The 26,625-nt window shown below is 56.1% G+C and overlaps 7 protein-coding genes and 1 pseudogene across 8 annotated transcripts in view; 4 read left to right on the forward strand and 4 right to left on the reverse strand.

Annotated features, from left to right (window-relative positions):
- The first annotated feature begins 28 nt into the window (after nucleotides 1-28).
- On the forward strand, nucleotides 29-3,739 carry PTSG_12041 (uncharacterized protein). Its single transcript, XM_004995255.1, has 11 exons — nucleotides 29-146; nucleotides 375-484; nucleotides 745-838; nucleotides 1,042-1,128; nucleotides 1,303-1,358; nucleotides 1,658-1,750; nucleotides 1,935-2,039; nucleotides 2,209-2,295; nucleotides 2,493-2,573; nucleotides 2,762-2,829; nucleotides 3,062-3,739. The coding sequence occupies exons 1-11, from the start codon at nucleotides 98-100 to the stop codon at nucleotides 3,165-3,167; spliced, it is 936 nt and encodes a 311-aa protein (XP_004995312.1). The 5' UTR covers nucleotides 29-97; the 3' UTR covers nucleotides 3,168-3,739.
- Nucleotides 3,740-3,917: 178 nt separating this feature from the next.
- PTSG_03584 (uncharacterized protein) lies at nucleotides 3,918-6,588 on the forward strand. Its single transcript, XM_004995256.1, has 7 exons — nucleotides 3,918-4,229; nucleotides 4,548-4,671; nucleotides 4,822-4,914; nucleotides 5,196-5,376; nucleotides 5,687-5,787; nucleotides 5,972-6,053; nucleotides 6,251-6,588. The coding sequence occupies exons 1-7, from the start codon at nucleotides 3,955-3,957 to the stop codon at nucleotides 6,358-6,360; spliced, it is 966 nt and encodes a 321-aa protein (XP_004995313.1). The 5' UTR covers nucleotides 3,918-3,954; the 3' UTR covers nucleotides 6,361-6,588.
- Nucleotides 6,589-6,672: 84 nt separating this feature from the next.
- On the forward strand, nucleotides 6,673-8,559 carry PTSG_03585 (uncharacterized protein; the record flags this gene model as incomplete). The annotated part of the gene is made up of 7 exons (XM_004995257.1): nucleotides 6,673-6,777; nucleotides 6,940-7,097; nucleotides 7,242-7,292; nucleotides 7,481-7,626; nucleotides 7,791-7,850; nucleotides 8,030-8,085; nucleotides 8,242-8,559. The coding sequence occupies 7 exons, from the start codon at nucleotides 6,673-6,675 to the stop codon at nucleotides 8,557-8,559; spliced, it is 894 nt and encodes a 297-aa protein (XP_004995314.1).
- A 27-nt stretch (nucleotides 8,560-8,586) lies between these two features.
- On the reverse strand, nucleotides 8,587-11,355 carry PTSG_03586 (uncharacterized protein). The gene is made up of 5 exons (XM_004995258.1): nucleotides 11,142-11,355; nucleotides 10,513-10,837; nucleotides 10,093-10,204; nucleotides 9,326-9,569; nucleotides 8,587-9,018 (listed from the first exon to the last, which is right to left on the reverse strand). Exons 1-5 carry the CDS (start codon nucleotides 11,349-11,351, stop codon nucleotides 8,896-8,898), a joined length of 1,014 nt encoding a protein of 337 aa, XP_004995315.1. The 5' UTR covers nucleotides 11,352-11,355; the 3' UTR covers nucleotides 8,587-8,895.
- Nucleotides 11,356-11,877: 522 nt separating this feature from the next.
- PTSG_20086 lies at nucleotides 11,878-11,952 on the reverse strand (annotated as a pseudogene). Its single transcript has one exon. The product of its transcript is annotated as a tRNA-OTHER (tRNA).
- Nucleotides 11,953-12,130: 178 nt separating this feature from the next.
- PTSG_03587 (uncharacterized protein) lies at nucleotides 12,131-20,853 on the reverse strand. Its single transcript, XM_004995259.1, has 15 exons — nucleotides 20,616-20,853; nucleotides 20,146-20,304; nucleotides 19,553-19,635; nucleotides 19,324-19,410; nucleotides 18,987-19,099; nucleotides 18,629-18,800; nucleotides 17,349-18,425; nucleotides 16,808-17,110; nucleotides 16,463-16,576; nucleotides 16,169-16,249; nucleotides 15,759-16,001; nucleotides 15,407-15,601; nucleotides 12,708-15,149; nucleotides 12,523-12,560; nucleotides 12,131-12,406 (listed from the first exon to the last, which is right to left on the reverse strand). Exons 1-15 carry the CDS (start codon nucleotides 20,770-20,772, stop codon nucleotides 12,310-12,312), a joined length of 5,361 nt encoding a protein of 1,786 aa, XP_004995316.1. The 5' UTR covers nucleotides 20,773-20,853; the 3' UTR covers nucleotides 12,131-12,309.
- Nucleotides 20,854-20,931: 78 nt separating this feature from the next.
- Nucleotides 20,932-23,259, forward strand: PTSG_03588 (uncharacterized protein). Its single transcript, XM_004995260.1, has 3 exons — nucleotides 20,932-22,187; nucleotides 22,301-22,559; nucleotides 22,856-23,259. Exons 1-3 carry the CDS (start codon nucleotides 21,098-21,100, stop codon nucleotides 23,022-23,024), a joined length of 1,518 nt encoding a protein of 505 aa, XP_004995317.1. The 5' UTR covers nucleotides 20,932-21,097; the 3' UTR covers nucleotides 23,025-23,259.
- A 178-nt stretch (nucleotides 23,260-23,437) lies between these two features.
- The window catches only part of PTSG_03589 (uncharacterized protein), a 4,196-nt gene continuing 1,008 nt past the window's right edge, over nucleotides 23,438-26,625 (reverse strand). Inside the window, exons 3-12 of the mRNA XM_004995261.1 lie at nucleotides 26,380-26,537; nucleotides 25,949-26,015; nucleotides 25,688-25,807; nucleotides 25,483-25,560; nucleotides 25,266-25,324; nucleotides 24,988-25,098; nucleotides 24,703-24,802; nucleotides 24,408-24,492; nucleotides 24,102-24,165; nucleotides 23,438-23,868 (exon numbers count right to left, since the gene is read on the reverse strand). Coding sequence (XP_004995318.1) covers nucleotides 23,734-23,868; nucleotides 24,102-24,165; nucleotides 24,408-24,492; nucleotides 24,703-24,802; nucleotides 24,988-25,098; nucleotides 25,266-25,324; nucleotides 25,483-25,560; nucleotides 25,688-25,807; nucleotides 25,949-26,015; nucleotides 26,380-26,537 — 977 coding nt within the window. The 3' untranslated portion in view covers nucleotides 23,438-23,733. The remainder of the gene's footprint in view (nucleotides 23,869-24,101; nucleotides 24,166-24,407; nucleotides 24,493-24,702; nucleotides 24,803-24,987; nucleotides 25,099-25,265; nucleotides 25,325-25,482; nucleotides 25,561-25,687; nucleotides 25,808-25,948; nucleotides 26,016-26,379; nucleotides 26,538-26,625) is intronic.

Below are 26,625 nucleotides of genomic sequence, written 5' to 3' on the forward strand. Positions count from 1 at the left end.
GCCTTTAAATGGTCCATTTCCACTTTCCAGAACAACAAGAAGAAGCCACGCCCCAGCCACCTCTCGCCCCTTCTCGCCACCACCACCACCATCAACCATGGCTGATAAGCCCGTCGTCGTCGTGTTCACGGCCAACTCAAACACAGGCAAGTTGACACATGAATGGAAGTTGCGTCGTGTCCTTGTTGTGTTGTGTTGCGGTGCTCTCACTGTACAGCTTCTTGCATTGCATTGCATTTGCTTGCATTGCTTGTTGGCTTGCGGGAGTGCCTGCCTGCAAGCAAGCAAATGTAGACTGCAGCACATTGGCGCCTTGGTGCTTGTTTTGCTCGTCGCCCCTGTCTCACTGAGCTCGAGCTGTGTTGGTTGTACAGGCACCGCTGTTGTGCGGGAACTGGCAGCCAACTATGCGGATGATGTTCGCATTCGCTGCGTGGTCCGCAAGAAGGCAAACGCCAAGCACCTGCAGGGCCTTCCTATCGAGGTGCCAAGCCTCTCAACGTCTTTGTGTATCTGTGTGTGTGTGTGTGTGTTTGGGGGTAGGGGTTGTTGTTATTGTTGTTGGTATTGTTGTTGTTATTGTTGTTATTGTTGTGTCCGTGTGTCTGTGTGCGTGACTGTGTCTGCGTCTATGTCTGTCTGTGTCTGTATCTTGTGCTTTCAACTGTTTTGTTTTGTTTTGATGCTGTGCTTGCAACTACTTGTTTTGTGTTCACTGGGCATAATTGTTCCTTGCACATGCAGGTCATCAACGCAGACATCACGCAGCCTGCGCTTCTGAAGGCGGTGTTTGCGGATGACGTGAACGTGTGCTTCTGGAGCACCCCAACAACACAAGGTGGCGTCTTGATTGCCATGGCCGCTGCCTTGTCTCTTCCTACACTGTTCGCGTGTGCCTGTGGGCGCCTGTGTGCATTGCTCTACCACCTTCACTGCTGTTTTGTGCTGCACTCTTCGTTCCTTTTACCCCGCTGGTGTGGTGAGCTTCTGACTGTCTTCACTGCTCTAACTGGTCACTGCTTTGCCTTCGTGTGGTTTCAGACCGTGCGGACTTGACGAAGCGGTTCGTTGACGCGTGCATCGAGTACGGCGTGGACTTCCCCGTCATCGTGTCCATGCTGGATGCAGGTGGGTGACAACCCGGCGCCGTGCGTCAGTGCGTGTGTGCGGAGGGGAGAGGGGTCTCATCCTGGCCCAACTTACACGCAGCATTGAAAGATGATGAAAGCACAGCCTGTGGATTTGATGCCTGGATTGTGGCTCATCCCACACATGTGCACACCCTCTCACGTGACCGCACAGACAAGCGGGGCACGCTTCACCAGCAGCACTTTGCCGAGATTGAGGCCTACTGCGAGGTGTGTCGTCTGGAGGAGCCACTTTTTTTTTTTTGCATGCATGCAGGCATCAGTGGTGGTGATAGAGAGCTATGGTCACACACACACACACACTCACGCACACACACACACTCACTCACTCACTCACACACACACACACACACTCACTCACACACTCACTCACACACACACACACACTCACTCACTCACACACTCACACACACACACACACTCACTCACTCACTCACTCACTCACACACTCACTCACACACACACACTCACTCACTCACTCACACATACACGCACTTTTCCTGTGGCAGAAAATGCGTGGCACCCCCGTGAAGCGCCAGCTGCTTGACACCGGCAAGCAGACCCTTGCCCCGATCATCCTCCGCTGTGCGCCCTTCTACCAAGTACGCACCATCGTGTCGTACACAGTGTGTGCGTGCGTGCGTGCTTTCGTGTGCGCATGCATGTGTAATGTGCGTGCGTGCTTTCGTGTGCGCATGCATGTGTAATGTGTTCAACATGCTTTGTCAAATTGCACGTTCCTCGTTTGAACGTATCGTCTTACATTTCGCACACATTGCCCTGCAGAACATGCTTGCCAGCCTGGCGGGCATTGCTGAGGGCCAGCTGTACTACCCGCTTGGCAAGAACGAGGGTTACCTGCCACACGTTGACCTCAAGGATGTTGGCAAGGTGCATGGCATGCTTGCTCTCTTGATCTGCTGCTGCCACTGTAGCTGTTGCTAGAATGCCGCTGCCGTATTTGAACGTTGTAAGTCTTTGACGCAACACTAATGTGATGTGACATTACACACGATTGTTGCATGCATGCATGCACGCACACACTGTTCGTGGCTGACAGATTGGGGCCAAGATCCTGGTCGACCCCACCCCACACGGCAACAAGACATACAACCTCATTGGCGAATACCAGCAAGGCAACCAACTGGTGCGTCACGCAGCTCTTCGCTGTGATGACACCTGATGCCTCCAACCAGCCTGTTGTCCAGATCCTTTGTGTGACTTGGCAGGCGCGCCCTGCACACGCCTTTGACACATGTACAAGTTCAGACCAAACACGACACCATGGCCTCGTTCTCACGACTCTGCTCCATCATGTATGCGTGTCATGTTGTTTGCCTGCAGGCATCGTCCATCACCCGCAGCACGGGGCATCCATGCACGTACGAGGAAGTCGACGATCCCACAGCGGCCATGGCCTTTGCGGTGAGTAAGCATGTGCCAGCACAGTACGTTGTTATCACACGAAACACATTTACACCAAGGCGTCGAGCTACGTAGTGAAGAGAATATGAGCAGCCTATGTTCTTCGTTGTGTTTTGCTGGCCCAACCGAGCCCAACTCACCCACTGCCATGCGATGATTGATTTGTGCCTCGTCTACAATGCTTGCAGGCCCTTGGACTGCCGGAGTGGCTGGCTGACGCCAACACGGAGCTCATTGCATACTTCCGCGAGGACAAGTAAGCCGCAACACGCATGAAGGCATGATGAGCAGGCAGCCAAATTGGCATTGTGTGGAATAAGTGGTCGTATGGCTTAGGGTGTGTGTATTTGAAAGCCTGAAAGCACCAACTTCATGTTGTGTCCCCAACTATGCTCACGCCAGTTTAATCGCTCTCCTCTGTTCTTTTGCTTTGCCCTTCACCATTGTCATCACTTCATCACTTGACCCACTCCCCTCCCTTGCCGCAGTGGCCAAGATATCAAGTCGGATGTGGAGGAGGTGCTTGGCACGCCGCCCACCAAGTTTGCCGCATTCTGCAAGCGCGAGATGAAGCCGTTCCTTGACGAGCTCTGAGGAAGGGGATGGCTGGTGTCTTGGAGAGCGTCGTGCTGCCATGTTCCATCGTCCCCCTTGACTGGGGTTCTGGGGTTGCGGAGGAGCCTCCATCATCTTCTGTCCAGGGAGCCAGGGATTACACATTTGCTTGTGCTTTGTGCTTGTGCTTTGTGCTTGTGCTCTGTGCTGTGTCGTCTTCCTTTTGTCCCGCTCTCTTCTGTGCCCTGTCTTGTCGGTGTTGTCTTCTTGTGCCAGCTGTTTCCTCGTTCAGTTCTGTGGTGTTGAGGTTTTGGGGGTTTGGATTGGCTGCTACCCTTCGATTCTTCTCTTCTCTCGTTGCTTTCGTTTACCATGGTTGTTTGCGGCATGTCATAAGTCACGTCTCACATCCTCACATCACATCACGTTCCAGCTCTCAGAGCTCTCCGTGGTTGTTGCATTGTCTGTCCTTCTCTCTCTCTCTTTGACTCTGAGTTGTCGTGTCGTGTCATCATGCCTCGGGAAGTGGCTTTGCTTCGTTTGCTTGTCTGCCGTCTTCCATGTCTTATCTTCTCCCGCATCACAGCATGAATGAAAGTGAAGGAGAGGGAGGGATGCAGGGATACACTGCAGAGGCAGGGGATGGATGGAAGGAGGGAGGGAAGGATCTAAGGATGGCAGGCAGATGGAAAGCTGGAAAGGATGGACTGATGGAACTATGGAAGAAGCGGCTATGGATGCAAGGCAAGCACAAGCACGCCCTTGACTGCCGTTTCATGAACTGCATGGGCAATTTTCCACAACCACGAGACAAAAGTTGTGCGTGATGATGGCGAGCAGAGCACTGTGGCGGTCGCTGCGTTGCACTGGCAGCGGCAGCAGGGCAGCCGTGCTTGCACGAACGGGGCGCTCTCTCCGGTTCAACACCACTACGACCACCACCACATCTGCGACTTCATCATCAGACACAACGGCGGTGCCGCCACCCCCGCCAGCAACAGAGAGCGAGCAGCAGAACGAAGGTGCGGCAAGCCAAGCCAATCCACCAGCGTCCACCAACACCACAGGATTTGTTGTTCCCAATGATGTCCCCCCTGTCAGGTAAGCTCACACGTGGGTTGTGGGTTGTGGGTTGTGGGTTGTGGGTTGTGGGTTGTGAGCTTGTGAGCTTGTGAGCTTGTGAGCTTGTGTGTGTGTGTGTGTGTGTGTGTGTGTGTGTGTGTGGTGTGTGGTGTGTGTGTGTGTGTGTGAGCTTGTGGGTGCGTGTGTGTGTGTGGGTGTGTGCGTGTGTGTATGTGTGTGTGTGTGTGTGGTGCGCAATTCGAGTGAGGTGTGTGAGCGCACCCAACCTGCTCTCTGTCCTCCCCCATGGTTCACTCGCTCACGCCCGGGTGCAAACGGCTGAAAACGGCGGCGCAGGTTTGTTCAGCGGTATTCTGTTGAGCCCATCAACCACATGCTTGCCATTCGCACAGCAAGGGCGTACTCCATCTCCAACGAGACGCTGCGTGCACACATCAAAGTATCTATGCACGATAAGACGGTAAGCATAGAATCGCACGTTGCGTGCAAGAGTTCAGTGCACCTGTCTCTGCCGTGGTGGCATCGCTCGGTTTCCCCCATGTGAAAGCGCGGTGCTCTGTGCGTCGTGTCCTCACACGCTTTCCCTGTGGCATTGGTTCCGTCACACTAGAAAAAGAAGGGCCGCCCCAGAGACCCTATCCGTGGCATGGTGATCCTTCCCCACCTCTTCAAACCCGCGCAGAAAGTCATCGTCTTTGCCCGCGTCAGTCATCCTGCGTGTGTGTGTGTGTGTGTGTCTGTGTGTGTGTGTGTGTCTGTGTGTGTGTGTGTGTGTGTGTGTGTGTGTGCCTGTCTGTCTCTGTGTGTCGATGTGTGTGAACGTCCCTTCCATGTTTCTTCTGTGTAGTGTGCTCTGTATGCACTGCGTGTGCATTCGTGGACGCAACTGCAGTCCAGTTCCATGTGCACACACGTGTGCCTCTTGCATTCAGCATCCCCTCTCATGCGATTCAATGCCATCTCCATGCATGCTGGTATGCACAGGGCAAGGACATTGACGATGCGCTGGAGGCCGGCGCCACAGCCGCTGGTCTCACGGACCTGATGGAGCAAGTTGTTGACGGCGACATTGACTTTGACGTCGCGCTCGCCACAGCCGATGTGATGCGTGATATCCGCGCTGCCGGCCGCTCGCTTCGACAGCGCATGCCCTCAGCCAAGAACGGTGAGATGCAAGCTGTGCTGTGCATTCAATGAAGTGCACTCACGCCATGCCCGCTTGGGCTGATTGTCGTCAGTACGAGCGAAACATGACCCAAATTCAAACACACAACAAACAAACAAACAAACAAACAAACAAACAAACAAACAAACAAACAAACAAACAAACAAACAAACAAACAAACAAACACACTCACTCACTCACACTCACTTACTCACATGCACACATTCACACGTGCACTCTCTCACTCGTACTGTTAACTCTGAATGATGCTCACCCGTGTCCATACGCTGGTACTCGTCCATCTCTGCAGGGACGATTGTGGAGAACGTGAAGGAGGCGGTGCTGCGGTTCTCGCGTGGCATGCTGTATCGCACAGACGCACACGGCAACGTCAACATTGGCTTCGGCAAGGTGGAAATGACAGGAGGAGGGAGAGAGGAGTAAGACAGGAGGGGAACCATGAACGGAGCTGTGAGAGAAAGCCCTGCACATGGCTTGACGGCACATCGTGGCGCTGTACGCGAGTGTCGTGTGCATCATGCCACCAAACAATTCACGTGTTGTGGCACCCGCTTCTGTCTGCTCTTGGTTTCAGGCTGACCAGTCCATGGATGTCCTGCAAGAAAACCTCCTTGCCCTCACAGAGAATGTCCTTGAACACAACCTGGGAGCACGCGGTAAGCACTTGCGTGTGTGCATGCACCCAGTGTTGTCTGCGCATGTGCTTGCACACGTGGTCGTGTCTGCCAATGCATGTGCCTTTCCCCGTTTCGCCCCTGCGCATGCGTGCATGTGTGCGTTCCATTGCCTCTGCTGCACCTTGTGGTTGCTCATCACACCAACACCATTGCCATCGCCATCGCCATCACTGCAGACAAGTTCATTGAGCAGATGTACATTTCGTCGGACCATGCCCGCTCTGGCGGCCTTGAGATTCGCCGCAGCGACCTCCTCTCCGCCCTCGCCGCTTCAAAGAACGCATAGTGTGCCTGTCTGTGTGCGTCTCTCTCTCTGTGTGTGTGTGTGTGTGTGTCTGTCTGTGCTGTGTGTGTGTCTGTGTGTCTGTGCTGTGTGTCTGTGTCTGTGTGTCTGTGTCTGTGTGTGTCTGTGTGTCTGTGTGTCTGTGTGTCTCTCTCCATATCCTCTGTCGCCCTTGTGGACGATTGGTGCAAGATGTTCATAAAACCGACTGCGCTTCGCAACACAGCCAACAACAACAAACGAACCACCAAGAAGCCCTTGCTTGCCCTGCCTCGCCTGCAGTTTGTCATCGTGGTGCGTGTGGTGTGAGGTGTGATGACGGCTGTTCAGAGTGGGAAGCACGCTCGCTCGCGCGGCGTGTCAAGTGCAGCGGAGGAGGAGCTGACACCACTGGAGCTCGCGCAGCAACGGATTGCACAGGTGACCCAGCAGGGCCACTGTTTTTCTTTTCCCCACAACCCTGCCAACGACTCTTGTTCTGCTTGTGGTTCTGCTTCTGCTGGTGCTGCCTCGCTTGCGGTGCGCTCACCACGTTGCTGTTGCTGATATGCTTTGTTTGATGGCTGTTGGTGGTGACACCAGTTGCCTCAGTCCACCCAGTTCCTTGATCTCTCCGAGATGGGCCTGCCAGCGTTTCCAGAGGAAGTGTTCAGGCTGACGCACTTGCGTGCGCTGTATCTCAACGACAACGATCTCGAAACCCTACCAGACCATCTCTTCCACGGCCTTCCAGATCTCACGTAGGCTCTCCATGCATGTGTGCGTGTCTGTGTGTTGTGGCTCTTTGTGTTGTGCTTGCGATGGATTTAGCTGATCCTCCATGCTAATCTGCTCACGCTTTCTACCATCCACACACAACCACAACCACAACCACGCATGTGAAGATACCTTGACCTGAGGAATAATAGAATCGTGGCCTTGCCAAAGGGCACGAGGTTGGTTGCCGTGAAACATGCATTGCATGTCATCACTGGAAGTGCTACTCCACCACACTTGCACACTCTGCGCCATCTTACCCTTCGCTTCTTCCGTGCCCACGCTCACGCTCGATCGTCACGCTCCGTCGTCACGCCCTCACCTATAACCACCACACCACCACTTCCACCGCCACCCCCACCTAAAGAGAAGCCCAGCGGCTGCGCACACTGCTGCTCGGCAACAATCGCATCACGGCATTGCCCACAGAATTGGGTGATATCCAAACGCTGTGTGGTCTCAACATTGCCGGCAATCCACTCTTCTTTCCCCCCGACGACATCACACACCAAGGTAGCACTTTCGCTTGTGTGTGTATGTGTGTGTGTGTGTGTGTGTGTGTGTGTGTGTGTGTGTGTGTGTGCGTGTGTGCATGTATGTATGGGGGGGGGGGTTCGTTGCACACGTGCTGATGTCGTCAACTGTGTGGACGTGACTGCGGATGTATGCACTTCCAGGTGTTCATGCCATCAAAGCGTTCCTGCGTGCTAGAACAGCCTCGCTCATCGCAGATCCGGGTATGCGCGTGCGTGTCTGTCTGTCTGCCTGGCAGTGTGTGTCTGTGTGTGTCTGTGTGTGTCTGTGTGGCTCTGTGTGTGTGTGTGTGTGTGTGTCTGTCCGTCTGTCGGTGACGTGTGAGTGTGTGATGATATATCTTGCTTATGACCACATTTTCATCGCCATGGTGGCGCCACAGCTTTCATGACCAACCCTGAGATCGAGCACACATCCCCAGAACCAGAACCACAACCGGTACGTGCATGGATGCGTGGGTCACAATTTGCGTGTCACTTGTTCCTTGTTTTCATGCCAAACACGCAGCATGCGCCCATACACACACACACACACACACACACACACACACACACACACACACACACACACACACACACACACACACACACACAGAGCGACGACGGCGACGTTGCAATGTCGAACCCGTTTGCGTGGCAAGAGGACGAACGCCCGCTACCAACAACAGCAAGCAAGTCAACAGTACACACACAGGAGCACAGCAGCGTTGGGCACGTGCAGCAGCAGCACAGCAGCACAAACGCAAGCGCCACTGGTAGCGATGGTGGGGACGGTGATGTGTTGCTGTGGCGAGCGAGGAGCAGACGAGGATTGGGTGCTGATGGCGACGACACAGAGAGTGTATCGTCAGCGCTGGCCAACAAGATGGTGACCACTGTATTGGACAGGCTGGCCCTTGAAGAAGCAGAGTAACAACGAGCGAAGGAGGGAAGCAAGGGGGAGGGAGAAAGGTTGCGCCTTGTGGCTTGATGTTACATCAATAAGACTCTTGTTGTGTATTGAGAGACCGCTTTCACAAAGTATATTCAAACAAATGCAAGGACTCGCGTGGAAGTAACACGAAAGCATGTAACATGCTGAGACGAACAACGCACGGGTCGACAAGCTAGCGAGGCGAAGAAATCGAATGCAACCAATATCGTGGACGTTGAGAGTTGTTGGTTGGGGAGGTCAAGAGCGAGAACATATCAACCACAACAACCAAAAGTCACACCACGCAACGCACACACGATGTGCCACGTGTCGGTATCAAGCGATGTTTCGTGCGAGCCAGCGGGCGGTGCGGGAGATGGGGCCGGCAAAGTTCTCCACACAGACGTCCTCAACGCGCCACACCCGCGGCTGGCTCGGCAGACGCAGCACCTCCGCCGCCTGACCGTCGCAGTGCCGAGGGGAGGGGGAAGAAGGTGGGGTGTGGTGTGGTGTTGTGAGGTGAGGTGTGGTGGCAGTGGGGGGGGGGGGGGTGTCACAGCCTGATGCCGAGGTACGTGCAAGCAGACACCCCAAGCAAACACATACACTACACACCCAGTAAACACACACACACATACACTACACACACAGCAAACACACACACACACACACATACACTACACACACAGCAAACACACACACACACACACACACACACAGCGCACACAGAGCGCACACAACACACAGCACACAGCAAAGGGCTCACCTGGACGGCAGAGGCCCTGCGCGGGGTTGCACTTGAGGAGCAGTTCCAGACAACAAGCGGTGCACACGTGCGGGTCCATGCCGGGTTCATGAACAGCTGCAGTTCATCACAGCACCGCCGCACATGCGCTGCGCTTGCCGCGTCGCCCAGCCGCGCAGCGTCAACCACCATCACAAACGCGTCCACGTGCTCGCACACCCGCCGCTCGCTCTCACGCAGCTCCCCCCGCCCATTCTGCAGCCGCCTGTCGGGTGTGTGTGTGTGTGTGAGCGTGTGAGTGTGTGTGTGTGTGTGTGTGAGTGAGTGTGTGTGTGTGCGAGTGAGTGTGTGAGTGAGTGAGTGTGTGTGTGTGTGTGCGAGTGAGTGTGTGAGTGAGTGAGTGTATGTGTGTGTGTGTGTGTGAGTGAATGTGTGAGTGTGTGTGTGTGTGAGTGTGTGTGTGCGAGTGTGTGTGTGTGGGTGTGTGTGCAGTGGTGGATTTGAAGCACGGTGGCGGCGCAAACCACGACTGACTTCCCAACTAACCAATCCACAACCTACCCACGTTCATCCCCACCCCCAACGCACACACACACACACACCACACACACACACACACACACACACACACACACACACACACACACACACACACACACACACACACACACACACACACACACACACACACAGACGCATGCAATGAATCCCTCCAAGCTCCCTTATTCTCACCACAACCTACCCACGTTCATCCACACCTCCTCCTCCTCCTCCTCCCAGCAGCTCACCCCGTGTCCTCGTCTGATTGGCGCGCGCGCTCCGCAGCCGTCTTCTGGTACAGCGTGATCATGTCAAACGCCGTGTGCGCATCCACCCTGAGCGACACGCCCCCGCCCACACCTGCAGCAGCAGCCAGCACATGCATCGCACAAGACGCAAAAGGGCTCTCCGTCAGCAACACGCGGCAAGCACGAATCGTCGCAAACACGTCATGCTCACACACGCAGTCACACAATACCTACATGGTCAAACAAAGCACCAATGACTGCACTTTCACACACACACACACACACACACACACACACACACACACACACACACACACACACACACACACACACACACACACACACACACACACACACACACACACACACACACACACACACATAAAGCACACTTCCCCCCTCGCCTCGCAGCCAACGCACCATCTGTGCCTGGGGACATGCCGAGGACCTGGAAGGGGCTGTCTGCGCCCCAGAGAATCTCGGTGACCAGGCCGTGTGCAATGTGCTCGAGGCCCGCGCCAAAGACGGCGACGCGGAAGCGGCGGTGGCGGGCAAACAGGTGGCGCACCACGGGCGGCGGGGACGACGCAGGCAGCAGCGATAGCTCGGCGCGGTGCTCGCCCATCAGCGGGGAGCAGCGGCGATACGTCGCCTTTGGGTCCTTGAACAGCGCGTGGTGGTTTGGAAACGTGGCCGACGTCACAGTGGGCCACAGCGGCATCTCCTGCATCAGCACGTGCCGCCACTGTCGATGTGTTGATGTGTTGGTGTGGGTGGACAAGGAGTTTGGATGAGGATGGAGAGAGCGAAGGAGAGAGGAGCAAGGGCTGGGGGACAATGCGTGCATGGGCGTGCTTGCTGGAACTGTGCGTGATGGGCAAATGCAAACGCGCAAGTGCAAACAAACAACCGCACACATAGACACGCACATGCACACAAACAAAAGTATCCGCATACAACACGCACATGCACTCACACACACAAACACACGCATGCATGCACACACACAAACACACACATACACACGCAACACACGTGCACAAACGTACCAGGATGGGGTCGTTGGTAATGTCATACCAGTTGCGGTTGACGGCTGCGAGGCGAAACAGGTCCTCTGGCGGAAGGAAGCTGAGGATGAGGATGCGCAGCTCGCGCGGCAGCGTGTCGAAGGTAAAGTCGTCAGAGCGCCAGGCATTGAACCCGCTCGGGTCCGCAATGTGCGCAGCAAACCCGCCAGAGGCCGTGAGTTGCATGCGCATGAACGATCGGCGCGGTACAAGGGCGACTGCTGCAGCCACGTGCCGAGTCAGTGCATGTGTGTGTGTGTGTGTGTGTGTGTGTGTGTGTGTGTGTGTGTGTGTGTGTGTGTGTGTGTGTGTGTGATGCAATGCTGCACTGTAAGGCCGCTACAGCGTGTTGTAGTGGTGCGCCTTGATGGATTGATGGATGGAGTTTGCCAGTCCAGCGGTTTTGCAGCTTGAGCGCAATCGATGCAAGCGGGAATGGTAGAATGGCGCGCGCGTGTGTGTGTGCGTGTGTGCGTGCGTGTGTTTGTGTCACATTTCACATTTCACACCACACAACACAGCAGCAGCAGCAGTGGCGTCCACGTTGCATGATTGGCTGTGTTGTTGTTGTTGTTTGTGCCATGCTGGCAGAGACGGCAAGGACTCGCAGTGCAGCGTTGGCACTTTTCTTCTGTTCTCTTGTTGCTTTGTTGCCAAAGGAAAAAAAAAGGTAAAGTAGTGCCGTCACCCAGGGTTTCTGTGCCTTCTGTGATGCGAAGGCCTGAACGACTGCTATCGAACTGGGGACCTTTAGATCTTCAGTCTAACGCGCTCCCAACTGCGCCATAACGGCGAACTACGATTTGCTGAAGGCGGATGGTGGAATTTGCATATATCAAAAATTAGGCAACTTTTTTTTTGTGTGTTGAGAGAGTGCCCTCCACTCGCACTTTTCACTCCCCATTTCCCTCGCTAAGTCGCTTGCTCGTCGCCTGCTTTGCTGTTTGCAATGGGTCTTGTTGCTTCTGTTCCTCATACATCCAAAGGCCTATCGATTCTAATGAACTCAACTAACACAGCACTGTAACATAACAAAAGTGTCACTTAAACGCAAAGCAAGTGTCGCGCGTCCCTGCCCACAGGCACACAGACACACCCATCTACCCTTGGCTTTCCATCCTCCATTCCATCCGCGCGCTTGACAACAATGTCACCGCCTCTTATCGCTCTGCTGCTCTGTGAGTTGATGTTTCAACGACCGGATCACTTTGTCTGCCTTTGCCAGGCGCTGCGTCAACGTATCAATCCTTGTTATGTGTTCAGCAAATAGAAAGAGAAGGGGCGTTCAGAAACCACAGAATCATGTGAGCCAGCGAACACAAATAATTCACACACACACACACACACATTCCAAGCATTGTACCTTTTCCGGGTGTACGGGTGAGCAGAGATGGTGCCCTCCTGCAAGAAGAACCATCGAATCACACGTCATACACATTGCAGCAATCCGTGAGTGTGCGGCACACACACACACACATTCACGCACATACGCACACACACCCACAAACTCGCACACACACACACACATCGATACAACCACATGCTTACCTTGATTTGTGAGAGCTCTGCTTCAAGCGCTGCCTTGTCGGCAACCAAGCTGCTGACATCCTCAAGCGCCTTTTCCAAGTTGGCTTCCGCTTGCTCCTTCTCAGACTGAAGCGTCGCCACCAGCGAGGTCTGCTGTGCCAGTTGCTCTCGGAGCTGCGTGGATACCTTGGACGTCTCCACAATCTTCGTCTGCAGCCTGCCCTTGTCACTGGCAAGCTGCCTCAACTCGGCATCGCGTTGTTGCACAAGCAGCTGCGCATCTGCAATGCGCGCCTCCAGGCGTTCGGCCTGGGCAGCATGCGCCTGTTTGAGCTGTTGCAGCTCTTCACACGCCGCATCGCCGCGCTTCTTCTCTTCCACAAATTCGTCCGCCGCTGCCCTCTGTGCCTCTTCTTTCTCCCGCTCAAGCTCAGCTCTGATCGCATCCACTCGCGCCTTCATCTCATCCTTGGCAGCTGCAGCCGCCTGTTCAGCATCTTGTGCCTGCCGCTTGGCCTCTTGCAGTTGCAGCTGCTCCTGCTGCAGGGCCGCACGCACTCCCGCCACCTCCTTCTCTTTCTCCTCAAGCGCGTCTGCTGCCTTGGCGGCCGTGGCCTGAGCCTGCTCCAGCTGTGTGCGCGCGCGCCTCAGCTCTGCGCCAACACGTGTAACGCGAGTACTGTGCTGCTGCAGGCGGTCCATAACACGCGCACGTGCCGCCGCAATCAGCGAACGCAGCGTCTCCGCGCACGCGCACGACGACTGAGATGCGCTGTCTTCAGCCATCTGTAACAACCGAGACAGGGCGTCACCATCGGACTTGTTCCCCAGAGCAGCTGATGCGGCTCGCGCCTCGTCCGCCTTCCGACGGCCAACGGGTCCGTTGCTGTGATCACCCCCATCCTCATCGCCGACAGCGCTGGCCTTCGTCTCATCACGTGCTTCACGGCTGCTGAAGTCGTTGTTGCTGTCGCTGCTGCCGTGGGTGTCGCTGCCCTGCTCCTCCCTGCTCTGTGGTGCCGTGTCGCCATCAGCATCGCCTGCATTCACTTCCTGAAGCAGTTCCTTGAGCTGCTGCACCGCAAGCGACAGCTCTTCCTTTGCCTGTGTCTCTGCGTCTTCCAGGCCCTGCGCCACAACTCTCACACGGGCAGCCTCCTCCTCTGCTGCCACCACTCGGCCTTGTTCTGTTTGCACCGCCGTCTCAAGAGCTGCAATGCGTTGCTTGTGACCATCCACTGCCGCTTGCAGCTCGCGGTTTCTGTGCTCTGCAGCCGACAGCGCTGCCTGAAGGTCTTGGTGTTGTGTGCTGCTGGCTGCCGCCTGTGTCTCACGCTCCTGTTCCAGCGCCTCCAACTTCGCCTGCAGCTGTGCACACTCTTCCTGCCACTCCTGCTTGGCACTGGCAGCGGCAGCATCTGCCTCGCGCTGTGCATGTGCAATCTTTGCGTCACAGTCTCTTTGGACAGCTGCAAGGGATGCCTTGTGCTCCTGGCGAGCGCGCGCAAGTGCCTCCTCCACAGCTGCAGCAGCGGCCGACGACTGCTCCTCAGCAACGCAGCGCTGGGCCTCAGAGCGCGCCTGCCGCAGCTGCTGTTGCAGCGCCGCCTTGTCGTTTTCGGCCTGCGCGCACGCGTCCCGCATGCTGGCCAGGTGCGACTTGAGCGCCGCAACCTCTGCAGACAGCTCATCGCGCTGTTGCTCACATGCGAGCAGCTGCTCCCGTGCGCCCTGCAGCTCCTCGCGAAGGCGCTCGTCTGCTCGCGCGTCGATCGTGGGCAGCGTTATTGTCGGCACTGGCGACCCAATGGTCGTCGTTGCCGCACCGTCGTTCACATTGTTGGTGTCATCGTCGGGATTGTGATCGAACACAGAGGTGGTGCTGGCGTGGTTGGCCATGCTGCCGTCCAGTGTGATGTTGTGTCGCTGCGTGGATTCTGCCGCCGTGTGCAAATCAGACAGCAGTTGCTGGTTCTCTGTTTCAAGTTGTCTGTAAGCTGCCTCCTTCTCCTGCAGCTGATTCTGCAACGCCTTGACCTGGGCGGTGAGCTCTGCTTCCTGCTGCGCGGCCCTGTCTTCAAGCTCTTGCACCCTCTGCTGCTCCTCCTCTTGCTGCTGTCGCTGCTGCTGCTGCTGTTGCTGCAGTTCGTGCTGAAGACGGCGCACCTCTGCATTCAGGCCATTCACTTCTGCTCGCCAGTGTTCTTCTTGGGACCGCATCTGCTCCTCTAATGTCGCGTGCGCCGCACATGCAGCCGACAGCTCGTTGCTCAGGGCGCGCACGTCCTCGGCGGACGTGGGTGTGTGTTGGGTGTCGGCGGTATCCATAGTCTGCACTTGGGCGCCCGCCTGAGCTTTGTCGCGCAAGCGCTGGTTCTCTGCTCGCAGCTGTGCCAGCTCTGCAGCTACGTCGCCCTGCTGGCCCAACGCAGCCAGCGCTTGCTGTAAGCCCGCGTTCGTCGCCTGGGTCCAAACACGCGAATGAACACATGCATGTACAAGTGCGTGTGTGTGTGTGTGTGAAATGGGGAGCGTGTGTCAATCGTATTGCGCATCTGCGTATCCCGAACCAGAGAACCCGACACACACACACACACACACACACACACACACACACACACACACACACACACACACACACACACACACACACACACACGCACACACACAGACCACAAGGACGTGCAGTTCGGTAGTAGCCGGTCAGCACACAATCGCACCTCCAACTGGGCGATGCGCTGCTGTTGCTGTTCCAATTCCGCTGTATGACTGCTTGTGCGGAAAGAGCTGGCGTGCTCCTCTCGGGTTGCACCTTCGCCATGCACTCCATCTGACAGCTGCCCTTCCAACGCACGGATGCGGTCCTGCTGCTGCTTGCGCTCGTTTCGCAATCTCTCCAGCTCGTCCTCAAGCTCCTGCCAACGCAGATGAATCAGCAAAGCATGAGGGGTCTGCATGCGTCTGGCTAGTTGACTCATGTCAAGGATGGCGAGAAAACAACAAGCAACCACAATGCTGTTCCCTAAGTCCCAACACATACACACACAGCGAGGCGAGCAACAGCCACGACACCTGTTGTCGAGCCTCTCCAGCGCGGGCTTTGTCAGCGAGTTGCTGCTGCGCATCCTGCAGCTGCTGCTCCAACTGTCGACACATGTCTTGTTGTGCATGCAAGGCGCGAGTGCTTCGCTCGCTTCCCTCCTCCTGTGACCGCAACGCTTGCAGCTGCTCCGAGTACTGGTACGTGAGCTGTGTCTGTGCATCGAGCTTTCGTCGCGCATCGCTCAAATGCCGTTTCAAATCCTCAATCTCCGCCTGCAGTGTGTGCATGTGTGTGTGCATGTGTGTGTGCGTGTGTGTGCATGTGTGTGCATGTGAGGGATCATGGAAGCCACGTTGTTGAGAATATGCTGTGCAATGACAATTGGGGAGGGGGAGTAAAGACGCAGCACATACACGGGCACGCAAGGCAGCGAAGCTACCTTGAGGACATCCTGGGCGTCCAGAAGCTGTTGGCGTTCGTGGTCACTTGCTGCTTCCACAGATTGCAGCTGATGCTGGATCTGGAACGGCGTTGTGGCAATGCAGTGAATCAAAACAGACGTGAATTTGCCCACAGCAGCAAACACACATCGTGGAACAGTTTGTTGTCGTCATGTCCTTGCCCCCAACACACTACTGTGAGCTCCTCACACACACTCGCACGCTCAGGCCGCAGCGACTGCTTCAATGAAGCAAGAGCACATCATGGCGACACAGCATGAGTATGCACACACCTTGTCCAGCTGCCTTGTTGCTGTGCGTGCCTTTGTGTGCGCCTCCCGTTTAGCTGTGACTTCTTCGTCCAACTGTGCCTGCAAATCCTTCAACTCGTCCTCTGCACGACGAAGCTGAACAATCCACCACGCAATGACCGTTGTATGTCGACACGCACGCACACACACGCACACGCACACAGGACATAGTCGTGGGTGTATGAGAAGCATGCGGCTGAGGAAACAACGGCATTGTATCGGTGTTGTGCGCTGTGACAAACGAGGTCAATGAATGACACATTCGCACGCACACACACACACACACACACACAAACTACACAGCACAACAAGCACCAAGGCTCAGACCTGTGCGCGCAGTTGGTCGGATTGGGCGTGTGCCTGCTTGTGCTGCGTTTCCTGGCGTCCAACAAACTCCTCAACACCACGCTTGAGCGAGGGGAAGGCGGCGTTGACGGCGCTGGAGCACGAGGTCACGCGCGAAACCACGTCCTGAATCAGATCAAGAAGCGTGTCCTCAGACGCATTCTGCGCTGCTGTTTGTCGGGCAGTGGATGCGTGCAACTGCTGTGTCACATCAACGTGGTCGAGAGCAGATAGGGTGTGCAGCAGCTGCTTCGGGAGTGTCAGGCTCAGTTGCTCATGCAGACCCTGTGTAGTTGGAAAGCGGACGCAGTTGTGGCTTGTCGTGTCAGCTATGCACTTGGCGGTGAAGAACCACATGCGAGCAATAACAACACCCGAAGACACAACGCCACAGTTCCAACAACAACACACTCGAACATTCGCACACGCAAATACACACACACACGCACACACACATACGCACAGACAGACGCACACACACACACACACTCCCGCGCGCACACATGCTTGCATGCAGGCACACCTTAAGTTCGTGGACGGTTTTGGCGACCTTGAACTCAAGCACGTCGCCTTTGCTTGCCAGTGTGCGCAGTTGGTCCAAGCGCTTGTTTGGATTCGATCCCCCATCATCGCGGCAATTCCGATGCTGCTTCGCACCGCCACCACCAGCACCAGCACCGCCACGAGCGTCGTCATTGTCATCCAGCGCAATGTTGAACGCAATTCCGCGTGTTGGCGCGCGTTCCTGCCGCGGGGTGTTGTCAATTGGTGCCTCATGGTCTACACCACTGCCACGTCGGCCAACGCGTGCACTGCTGCGCCGCCGAAACCCGGACTGTGGCCTGTGCCCTGCTGGCGGCTGTGGGCGGTGCGCTGCTGCTCCGGCAGCCACGGGGGATGGTGGGCGCGGTTGTCGGCGCCGTGGTGGCGTGCCGTTTCCTTCGAGGTAGCGCTCGTCTCGATGGCGATGGCGCTCATCGCTGCTGTCGATGTCACTGTGCTCCGTATCTGACACGTCCCGCACACGCGACCGCCGCTGGTGCCGCCGACGACGCCGTTGGCGGTCGTGGTCGTCGTCGTAAGCGTCATAAGCGTCGTGGCCGGGGTTATTGTGGTCGCGGTGTGCATCCACACCGCCGTTGCTCCCGCGTGATGATCGCCGGGACTGCGGTCGGCGTGCGCGTGTGTGATCGTGTGCAATCGGTGGCGGAGACATCCAGCCATCGTCGACACGACGTTCGTCCCCGCTGTCTGCGCGGTGGCGGCGGTGGCGGTGGCGGTGGTGGTGGCGGTGGCTGGATGACGGTGGGTGCACACGTCTGCCATCGCTCGCATTGGCCGGGGCGCCCGGTGACGGCGACCGTGACAGCGGGGATGCTCGTCCTCGGGCATCATCATGGTGTTCACGCGCCCGTGCTGCCCCATGGCGATGCCGTGTGTCGCGTGGGTCGTGCAGCTGGTCCATGCCATGTTGTGGGCCGCCCGTGACGGGAAGAGCAGCAACGGCGGCCTCGCTTGGTTTGAACAGGTCCACACGCGCGCGCGGTGCACGCGTTGGTGGGGATGGCTGGTCGTTTGCTGTTGCAGCGTCATACTCGCTCTGAAGGTTTACGGACAGGAGAACACGTGTGTGTGTGTGTGTGTGTGTGTGTGTGTGTGTGTGTGTGTGTGTGTGTGTGTGTGTGTGTGTGCGGTTGATTGTGAGCATCGAATGCGCACGTGTATGTGTGTGTGTGTATGTGTGTGTGTGTGTGTGTGTGGTGGAAGGTGAATGCATACACGTGAGCACAGTAAGCGGCTCACCCGCAGCTGGCGCACGTCTGGTCTGCGCAGGGCGTCACGGTTTCGATTTCGGTTTCGGTTTGCGTTTGCATTTCGAAATTCAAGACTGTCTTGCAGGTTGGCAATGCTCTGCTCCAACCACGATGATGAGCGTGGATCAACAACATACTGCATCTCCAGCGTTTCGTTGCCCCTGTCACAAACATGGCCAAACGGCACGTCAGGCATATATTCGTGTGTGTGTGTGTGTGTGTGTGTGTGTGTGTGTGTGTGCAGACACTGACATCATCCGCAGTTACGCTGCACCAACCCTCTTCTCCTAGCGACTAGCCTGACTGCTACCTCTCTGCCTCCCGACAGCATCGTCGTGCACACTGACCTGCCGTGCTTGGCTGGGCTCTGGATGGTTTGCCGGATGGAGACAACAGCTGAGCGCTGCTCATGCGACGGCGAACGGTGGCGGCGGCGGTGGCTAGTTGATCGCGCTGGCCGCTGTAATTGGGTGTGGACAGAGACGTGGTGGGGTCATGTGAGAAGCAGGCTGGAAGGATGGATGGAAGGATGGATGGAAGGATGGGTGGGTGGCTGGGTGGGTGGATGAAAGGAAGGATGGGTGGGTGGATAGAAGGAAGGGAGTAACCGTGTCTCGTTGAGAGAGGGAATGGGCGGCAGTGTGCATTGTATGCCCAAACTGTGATCTGCCCACGCAAACTAACCTTGAGGTGGCTTGCTTCGACATAGGAGCGAGTGCGCTTGTCATACACGAGGTCTTCTTTGTCATGGAGCATTTCAACCCGATGTGTCTGGGGGTGGGGGATGGGAGAGGACAACTGGTGATGGGACAGCACATGAAGAAACATCGAGGCTGCTTGCAGCACGGAGCGAGACGCGATGTCACCAGTACTGGTACTCGAAGAGCATGTGTGCACTGCGCAGACGGCTCACCTTTGGGTCGGTGCCGAAGCGAATCACGTCTTTGTCGCGCAGCTCAACTGGTGCTCGCACCTTGACGTCGTTCACAAAGGTGCCTTTTTGGAAGTGTGAAATACAGAGATGGCAGGGGAAGAGAGGACAATGAGACCAGCGCAGGCGTGTGCATGGTCAGGACGGGAGGGATTGTGTGTGTGTGTGTGTGTGTGTGTGTGTGTGTGTGTGTGTGTGTGTGTGTGTGTGTGTGTGTGTGTGCTGTGTGTGTGTGTGCTGTGCGGTGTGTGCGCGTGCATTTGTGAACGCATCTCCACGCCTGTGTGTGTGTGTGTTGTGTGTGCTGTGCTGCGCGAGTGTACTCTGAGTGTGTGTGTGTGCTGTGCGGTGTGTGCGCGTGCGCCTGTGTACGTGTGTGTGCGCACGTGCGTGTGCCTGTGTGTGCATTTGTAAACGCGTCTCCACGCCTGTGTGCGTGTGTGTGTTGTTTGTTTCTGTGTGCCTGTATTTATGCACACACACATCTGCACAAGCCATGTCTCTGCTTCTCTCACTGAGCGAGCGCGCATCTGTGCAGAGAGTTACAGGCCCCACCAAGAACAACACGAACTCACCGACGCGTGACTTGAGGTCTTTGACGAGGAAGGACCGCTTGTTGGTGTCAAAGTAGATGACAGCATGCCTTGGATCGCATGTTCTGGATCCCAGCCACACATCGCAACCCTCACTGTCTGTTCCAACCATCGTCTCCGCCTTGCACAGCTCATGCAGCCCTGCAATACAGCAAAGTGTGCGCGTCAGTGATCGAATGTACACGCATACACAGACAGAGAGACACACAGGCAGGAAGGCACAGGCAGACAGGCAGGCAGACAGACAGACAGACACACAGACAGACAGGCAGGCAGGCAGGCAGACAGACAGAGAGACAGAGAGACAGAGAGACAGAGAGACAGAGAGACAGACAGACAGACAGACAGACAAACACACAGACAGTCAGACACATACACACACAAACATGTGTGCACCGCAGCAAGCTCGCCGCAGCAAAGAAACATCATGACGTTCTCCCACAGTAACGCACCAGCAACAGTTCGCAGTTGCACGCGAGGCAAGGTTGGAGGAAGTGTCTTGGCATGTTCCAGCTTGGACGATGGTGGTGTTTGCTGTGCTGCAGCTTGCTTGCGCTTCTCACGCCCACCGCCGCGGTCTCGTGGATCATCCTGAACGTGGTCACCCATCACCCATTACGTGACAATTATCTGCTGTTGTGTCTGAAGTCTTGGTGGAGACACGGCAGATGTGGATCGTGTGTGACAGAGGTGTTTGTGTTTGTTTGCTTTGGTTGTTGTGCAGCAGCGGACACACAACAGCAGCAGCGCAGCGAAATTTTCGGCTGGCGCAAACACCACAAACAGTAGTGGCGCACTCGTGCAGCCAGCAGCGACGTTGCGGAGCACCTGCTGCTTGCTTTGGGTTGTTGTGAGACTGCGTCTCTCTTCCTCCCCCCTCCCACCACTCTCCCTCCCTCTCGAACACACACACGCGCACACAGAGTAGAGTAGGATGGACGACGACGATGACATTGGATGGGAGGACCTGCACAAGCCGACATACTTTGTGTATGGCGGGTTGTTCGTGCTTTCGTACGAGACCCTGTTCTACCCTTTGGACTTTCTCAAGACGCGGCAGCAGTATGAACGCACGCCCACGACCATCGCCAGCATCGCCTCGGGGGTGTATCGACGCGAGGGCGTGCGCGGGCTCTTCCGCGGATTCGGCGCTACCCTCGCTGGCAACTTTCCCGGGCAAGTAGTGTACTTTGGGGCATATGAGATGGCCAAGCACGCCTCGTTTACCTTGGCGCGGAAATGGAACGACAACTCCGACAGCAGCACCAGCACCAGCAGCACCAGCAGCACCAGCCCTGCTCGGCCCGCGACGACACCCACAGCGCCATCCGCCGACACAGCCAGCGCTATTCGCAGCAGCAGCAGCAGCAGCAGCAGCAGCAGCATCGGTGGCAGCAGTGCTCGTGATGGTGGTGGCATCCCATCGGCGGCAGCATCGGCGGCAGCACAGGGCCATGGGCCAAGACGGCCTGCAGCCGCATCCTTGCCTGCAAACCCTGATGGTGGACTTGCACTGCCTCAAATGTCGTCAGCAGACAGCACAGTGCACATTACCAGCACGCAACGGTTCATCGGGAACCTCTTTGCTGGGTTTGTTGCCGACCTTGTGTGCCTGCTCGTGTACACGCCTGCGGATATTGTTGCACAGCGTCACATGGTGGCCACAGCAGCCGCCATCCTTCCCTCTCACTCAACAACATCACCATCACCAGCAGCGACAGCAGCAACACCACGAAGATCAGCAACAGCGTTGTCACCAACAGCACCGACAACAACCCCGTTGCAACCCACATCGTCGACATCAGCAGCGGCTTCCACCCTAACGAGACCAGCACCAATCGCGCCGTCTTTGCATGCACAACAACAACAGCAACAACAACAGCGCCATCAAAGGCAGCACCAGCAAGGGCAGCACCGTCTTTGCGGTTCAACAGTCTCGGCGAGAGGCGAGCGGGCGCACGTGCCTGATCTCCCAACCACGCGACAACTTGTGCGTTCTATCGTCAAGCAGGAAGGGTTTCGAGGTATGTTAACATGCACATGTGTGTGTACATGCATCCTTCCTTGTGTGCTGCACTCCTCTGCGACCGTATGCACCCTTGCGTGCTCATTTGAGCTTGTGACTCCTTGATACCAGGGTTCTATCGCGGGTACTGGGCGTCCGTTGCCACGTTCGCGCCATCCTCTGCCATCTGGTTTGCGGTGTATGAGCTGTGCAAGTTCAAGCTGGCGCACATGTGGCCGACAGCTGCGCCCAACGCGGCGACGCTGAACCACTTGGCCAGCGGGGCTGTCGCTGGGTTTGCTGCCACCGTCATCATGAACCCATTTGATGTTGCCAAGACGCGACTGCAAACACTCGATGCAGGCATCAAGGAAGAGGCTGCCCTCATCAGGTACTTGTGTGTGTGTGTGTGTGTGTGTGTGTGTGTGTGTGTGTATGTGTGTGTGTGTATGTTGGGTGGCGGGGTTTGTGTGTGTGTCTATGTGTCTGTGTGTCTGTCTGTGTTCATGTGTGCATGTCTGTGTGTGGTGTGTGCGTGCGTGCCTGTACGTGTACGCACGCATTCACTCATAGCCACGCGCATCGTGTGTTTCGGAACATTGATCGACTGATGTGAGCGCGTGAAGCTCACCCTGCCCTCACCTTGCATCCACATGTGTGTGTGTGTGTGTGCGTGTGTGTGCACAGGCGCGGGTTTGTGTCATTGCTGCTGTGGACGATTCGGAGCGAGGGCGTTGCCGCCGTCATGAAAGGCCTGGGCCCGCGCCTCTGGTTCTCCGTTCCGGGATCAGCCATCACCTTCGCAGGTTACGAGTGGGCCAAGAGCCTGGCCAACGTCTCCAAGGACAAGGAATGAGGGGGGGGGGGTAGGTGGGCTGTTGTAGGCAGGCACCAACATCCCCAGTACACATTGTGTTGTACACAGGAGGGCATGTGATACGCCATGTATATTGCTCGTGCCACTGCTCACGGATGACCCACGCAGTGCATGTGTGGCTCTGCTTGCTTAGACTACGTTGTGTGATGATTCAGATGCCTTACTTACTGATTCGACTCGTGTTATTATTGACCCATAAACGATTTGCTGGCCACTTTCAGCGAGCAGTGTGTGTGTGTGTGTGTGTATGTGTGTGTGTGTATGTGTGTGTGTGTGTGTGTGTGAAAGGGGGGAGGGTGTGAGGGTCACACAGTTTGATAACTCTAAAACTTGTTGACCATGAGCGAGTGACGTGTGATGTGACACGACATTGTAACTTCCTAAGTACCTCATTGGCATTCGATCATGTATTGCTCATTCATAAAACAAAAAGCACAGAAAGCAGCATGGCGCAACCGGTACGAAGAAAAGCAAGTGCTGGAATGTGTCACATCACGTCATATCACTTTCATTTCGTGGTTGTCTTCTTGGTTCATCTCTGTGCGCACCCAGCAGCAGCACGGCGCTACACTGCGCGCCCCAGCGAGTATGCCATCACCGCTGCCATCATCATCATCACCATCGTCATTATTCACAGCCCATTCCCAGCTTCTCATTATCGCTCCATAAAACCATGCACCTCCATCCACTATGCCTCGCTCTCGTCCACCAAGCTCCCCGGTGAGAGCTTTTCCTTCTGCCGCTTGATGAGGCGATACAGCAGCGGGCTCTGTGTCAGCCGGTGGCGCCGTGCACCCACCGCCGTCACAATCGACGGATCAACCTGCACATGCAAGCGCAGCGTTCAGCGTCCAACACATTCGCGTGAGTGGTTGTGTGTCGTGTATATTGTCTTGTGGGTATGTGTGTGTGACTGAGAAGAGGAAGCAAGCAACCCCCCACAATGGCAGCTGTTGTTTGGGAAACGACGATGTGTTGAAGTGTTGAGTGGTGTTTGCTTGTTTGTGGCGAGCATGTTTGTTGTTTCGCTCCATTTTTTCGCTCTGCTGTTCGCACCTGCTGCTCGTGGAATGCCTGTGAGACGTGCAGAGGCGTGAGCATCAGCACTGTTGCTTGTCTCCTGTACGTTTCCGTCCCGTGGCACACAACGCATCACAGTGAGGTGGTGAGATAGAGATGACCAGTGCAGCAGTGGGCACTCACGTAAGCGGCCCATTCATCAGCCTCGTCTTCGCTGCACAATGCCCTCTGCAACACGTGTGTGCCAACACACATACACGTACACATACACGCACGCCGCGCACACACGTGCATGTTCAGGTGCACAGGCAGAGTAGGCGTGTGTGCGCTGCATACACCTACGTTGGGTCGACGCACTCGCCGCTGGTGAGAGTGACAACGGCGGAGTTGAGGTCGTACGAGTCAAGGCAGTGCTTCACTTCCCGCCCTGCACCAACAGCAGAACATGCAGCGAACGAGTGGAGGGTTTGGGCAGGTGCACGGCAAAATGTGTGAGCGCAGCAACCACTTCAATGCAGTGAGCAACACGTGTGGGTGCGATTGGGATGCATGGCAGCCACCCCAATGCGTCACCTGTGACACGGGTGGCACACCACGACACACAGCACACCACGATCAGCACAACAATGCGACTGACCAAAGTCCTGAAGATCCTGCTCGTGTACAAACTGCCAGGAGAGCTCGTGCTGCTCTGCCTGAACAATCAGCGCTCCCTTCACTCGCAGCGCTCGCAGCAGCTGCAGGCGCCATGACGCAATGCACCACAAGAGCAAACGTGAGTGAGAGAGTGTGTGCATGTGCATGTGCATGTGTACACATGTATTTACATTTGAATGTGTGCGCGTGTGTACGCAGTTTGAGGAACGCAAAAACAAAGAGTTCTTGAGCACATTGCTGCTGTCTCGCTTCAACAGTCACACACCTGCAGCGTTGGAAAGACAGTCTTGTCGAGGAGGCAGAGCAGCTCCAGCACCAGATTCGCGTTGTCCATGGGCGTTGCCTTTCGCGCCATGTCGGTGACACTCGCCCCGTTCTGCGCGTGCGAGTGAATGCGTGTGCATGTGAGCGTGCGAGTGAGCGAGCGCATGCGCGAGTGCAGGTGCGCGTGTGTGCGTGTGCGCGCGTATGTGTTAGTTTAAATGGGCAAGGCCTTCTGCTCACGCACTGCAGCTGCAGCACATGAAACAATGTGGCGCTCACCTTCTTGCGCATGGACGATCTTCTCCACGCAATCAAGTCTGCCAGCCCAATTTTGGTGCCTGCAGGCAAAACACAAACACACACACACATCAAGCACACACACACACACACACATGTGGGCGTGGGTTTGGAACAGAGTGAGTGGAGAGAGGGTGTCAGCAAAGTGCCGTGCACGCACGTCAAGGCAGCACAATAAATCACGCCGCTGTCCACGTACTCTTTGCATCGATGGTGGCTGTTTGGGGTGTGTAGGGGACAGACTGGGGTCCACTCTTGACGGCAAGTCGTGCCACGCCTATCGTATTTACATGTTGGTGGCGCGGGTGAGTTCACAGAGAAACAACATGGGTTGATACGCGTTCGTGTTTGATGACATGCATCAAGTATGACGTGTCACGTCTAATTTGGATCTCCCAACGCACCGCAGAAGAGTGGCAGGCTGTAAAGGGTGCCTGGGTGGAGGCCGCCGGTTGTCAGCGAGTCTTTGAGCGTCTCGGCGTCAACGGGGACACCCACATATTCGCCCTGGGCATCGACACACCCTGAGGCATTGGAAGACAGCACATACAGATCAGAAACGCAAAGGCCGCAGCACGTGGCTCGAAGAACAAGACAGCGCACACCATACAATCACTGCAGCTGGAGAGTGTATTGGGAACTTCATGCTCGGTGTCTGTACTTACGACTCATTTCTTTGTGTGGGAAGATGAGCGGGAAGAACCTCTCTCCATCCGGCGTCTCCTCGTGGGCCTGGTTGGTACCAACACGACAGGCAGGGGCGGGGGGGAGGGATGAGGACATGGTTTCAAGCAAGGCAGACGGAGGGCGTGGACAATGTGCAAGGCAAGGTGAAGTGTCAGTGCGTGGGAATGTCAAGAAAGAGGAAGGAATGGATGGACATTCAGCACGCATGAACACCGTTTCCCACACACAAACTTATACAACAAAACATACTAAGACACTAAGATACCACACACACGCACACACACGCACACACACGCACACACGCACACACACACACACACACACACACACACACACACGCACACACACGCACACACACGCACGCACATATGCGCGCACATATGCACCATATAGAGGCATTACAACACACCTGCTCTTGTAAACTCTGCACGATGGCCTGCTCCTCTGGGTCTTTGGGGTCGTAGCCGATGGTGTTTGGAGGGCTGACCACGCAAAACTGCTGCGCGATAGCTTTGCACATGGCCTTATGATTTGGATAGTGGGAGAGCTGGCAGTCCTTGGAGCAGTCTGCAGATGCACGAAGAATAGGCTGTTGAGCATGGGGTTGCGAAGTCACACAAGCACCAGCAAGCACGATGACCAAGACGTGCGCACG

The sequence above is a fragment of the Salpingoeca rosetta genome, assembly GCF_000188695.1.
Source record: "Salpingoeca rosetta unplaced genomic scaffold supercont1.8, whole genome shotgun sequence".
Classification (NCBI taxonomy): domain Eukaryota; class Choanoflagellata; order Craspedida; family Salpingoecidae; genus Salpingoeca; species Salpingoeca rosetta.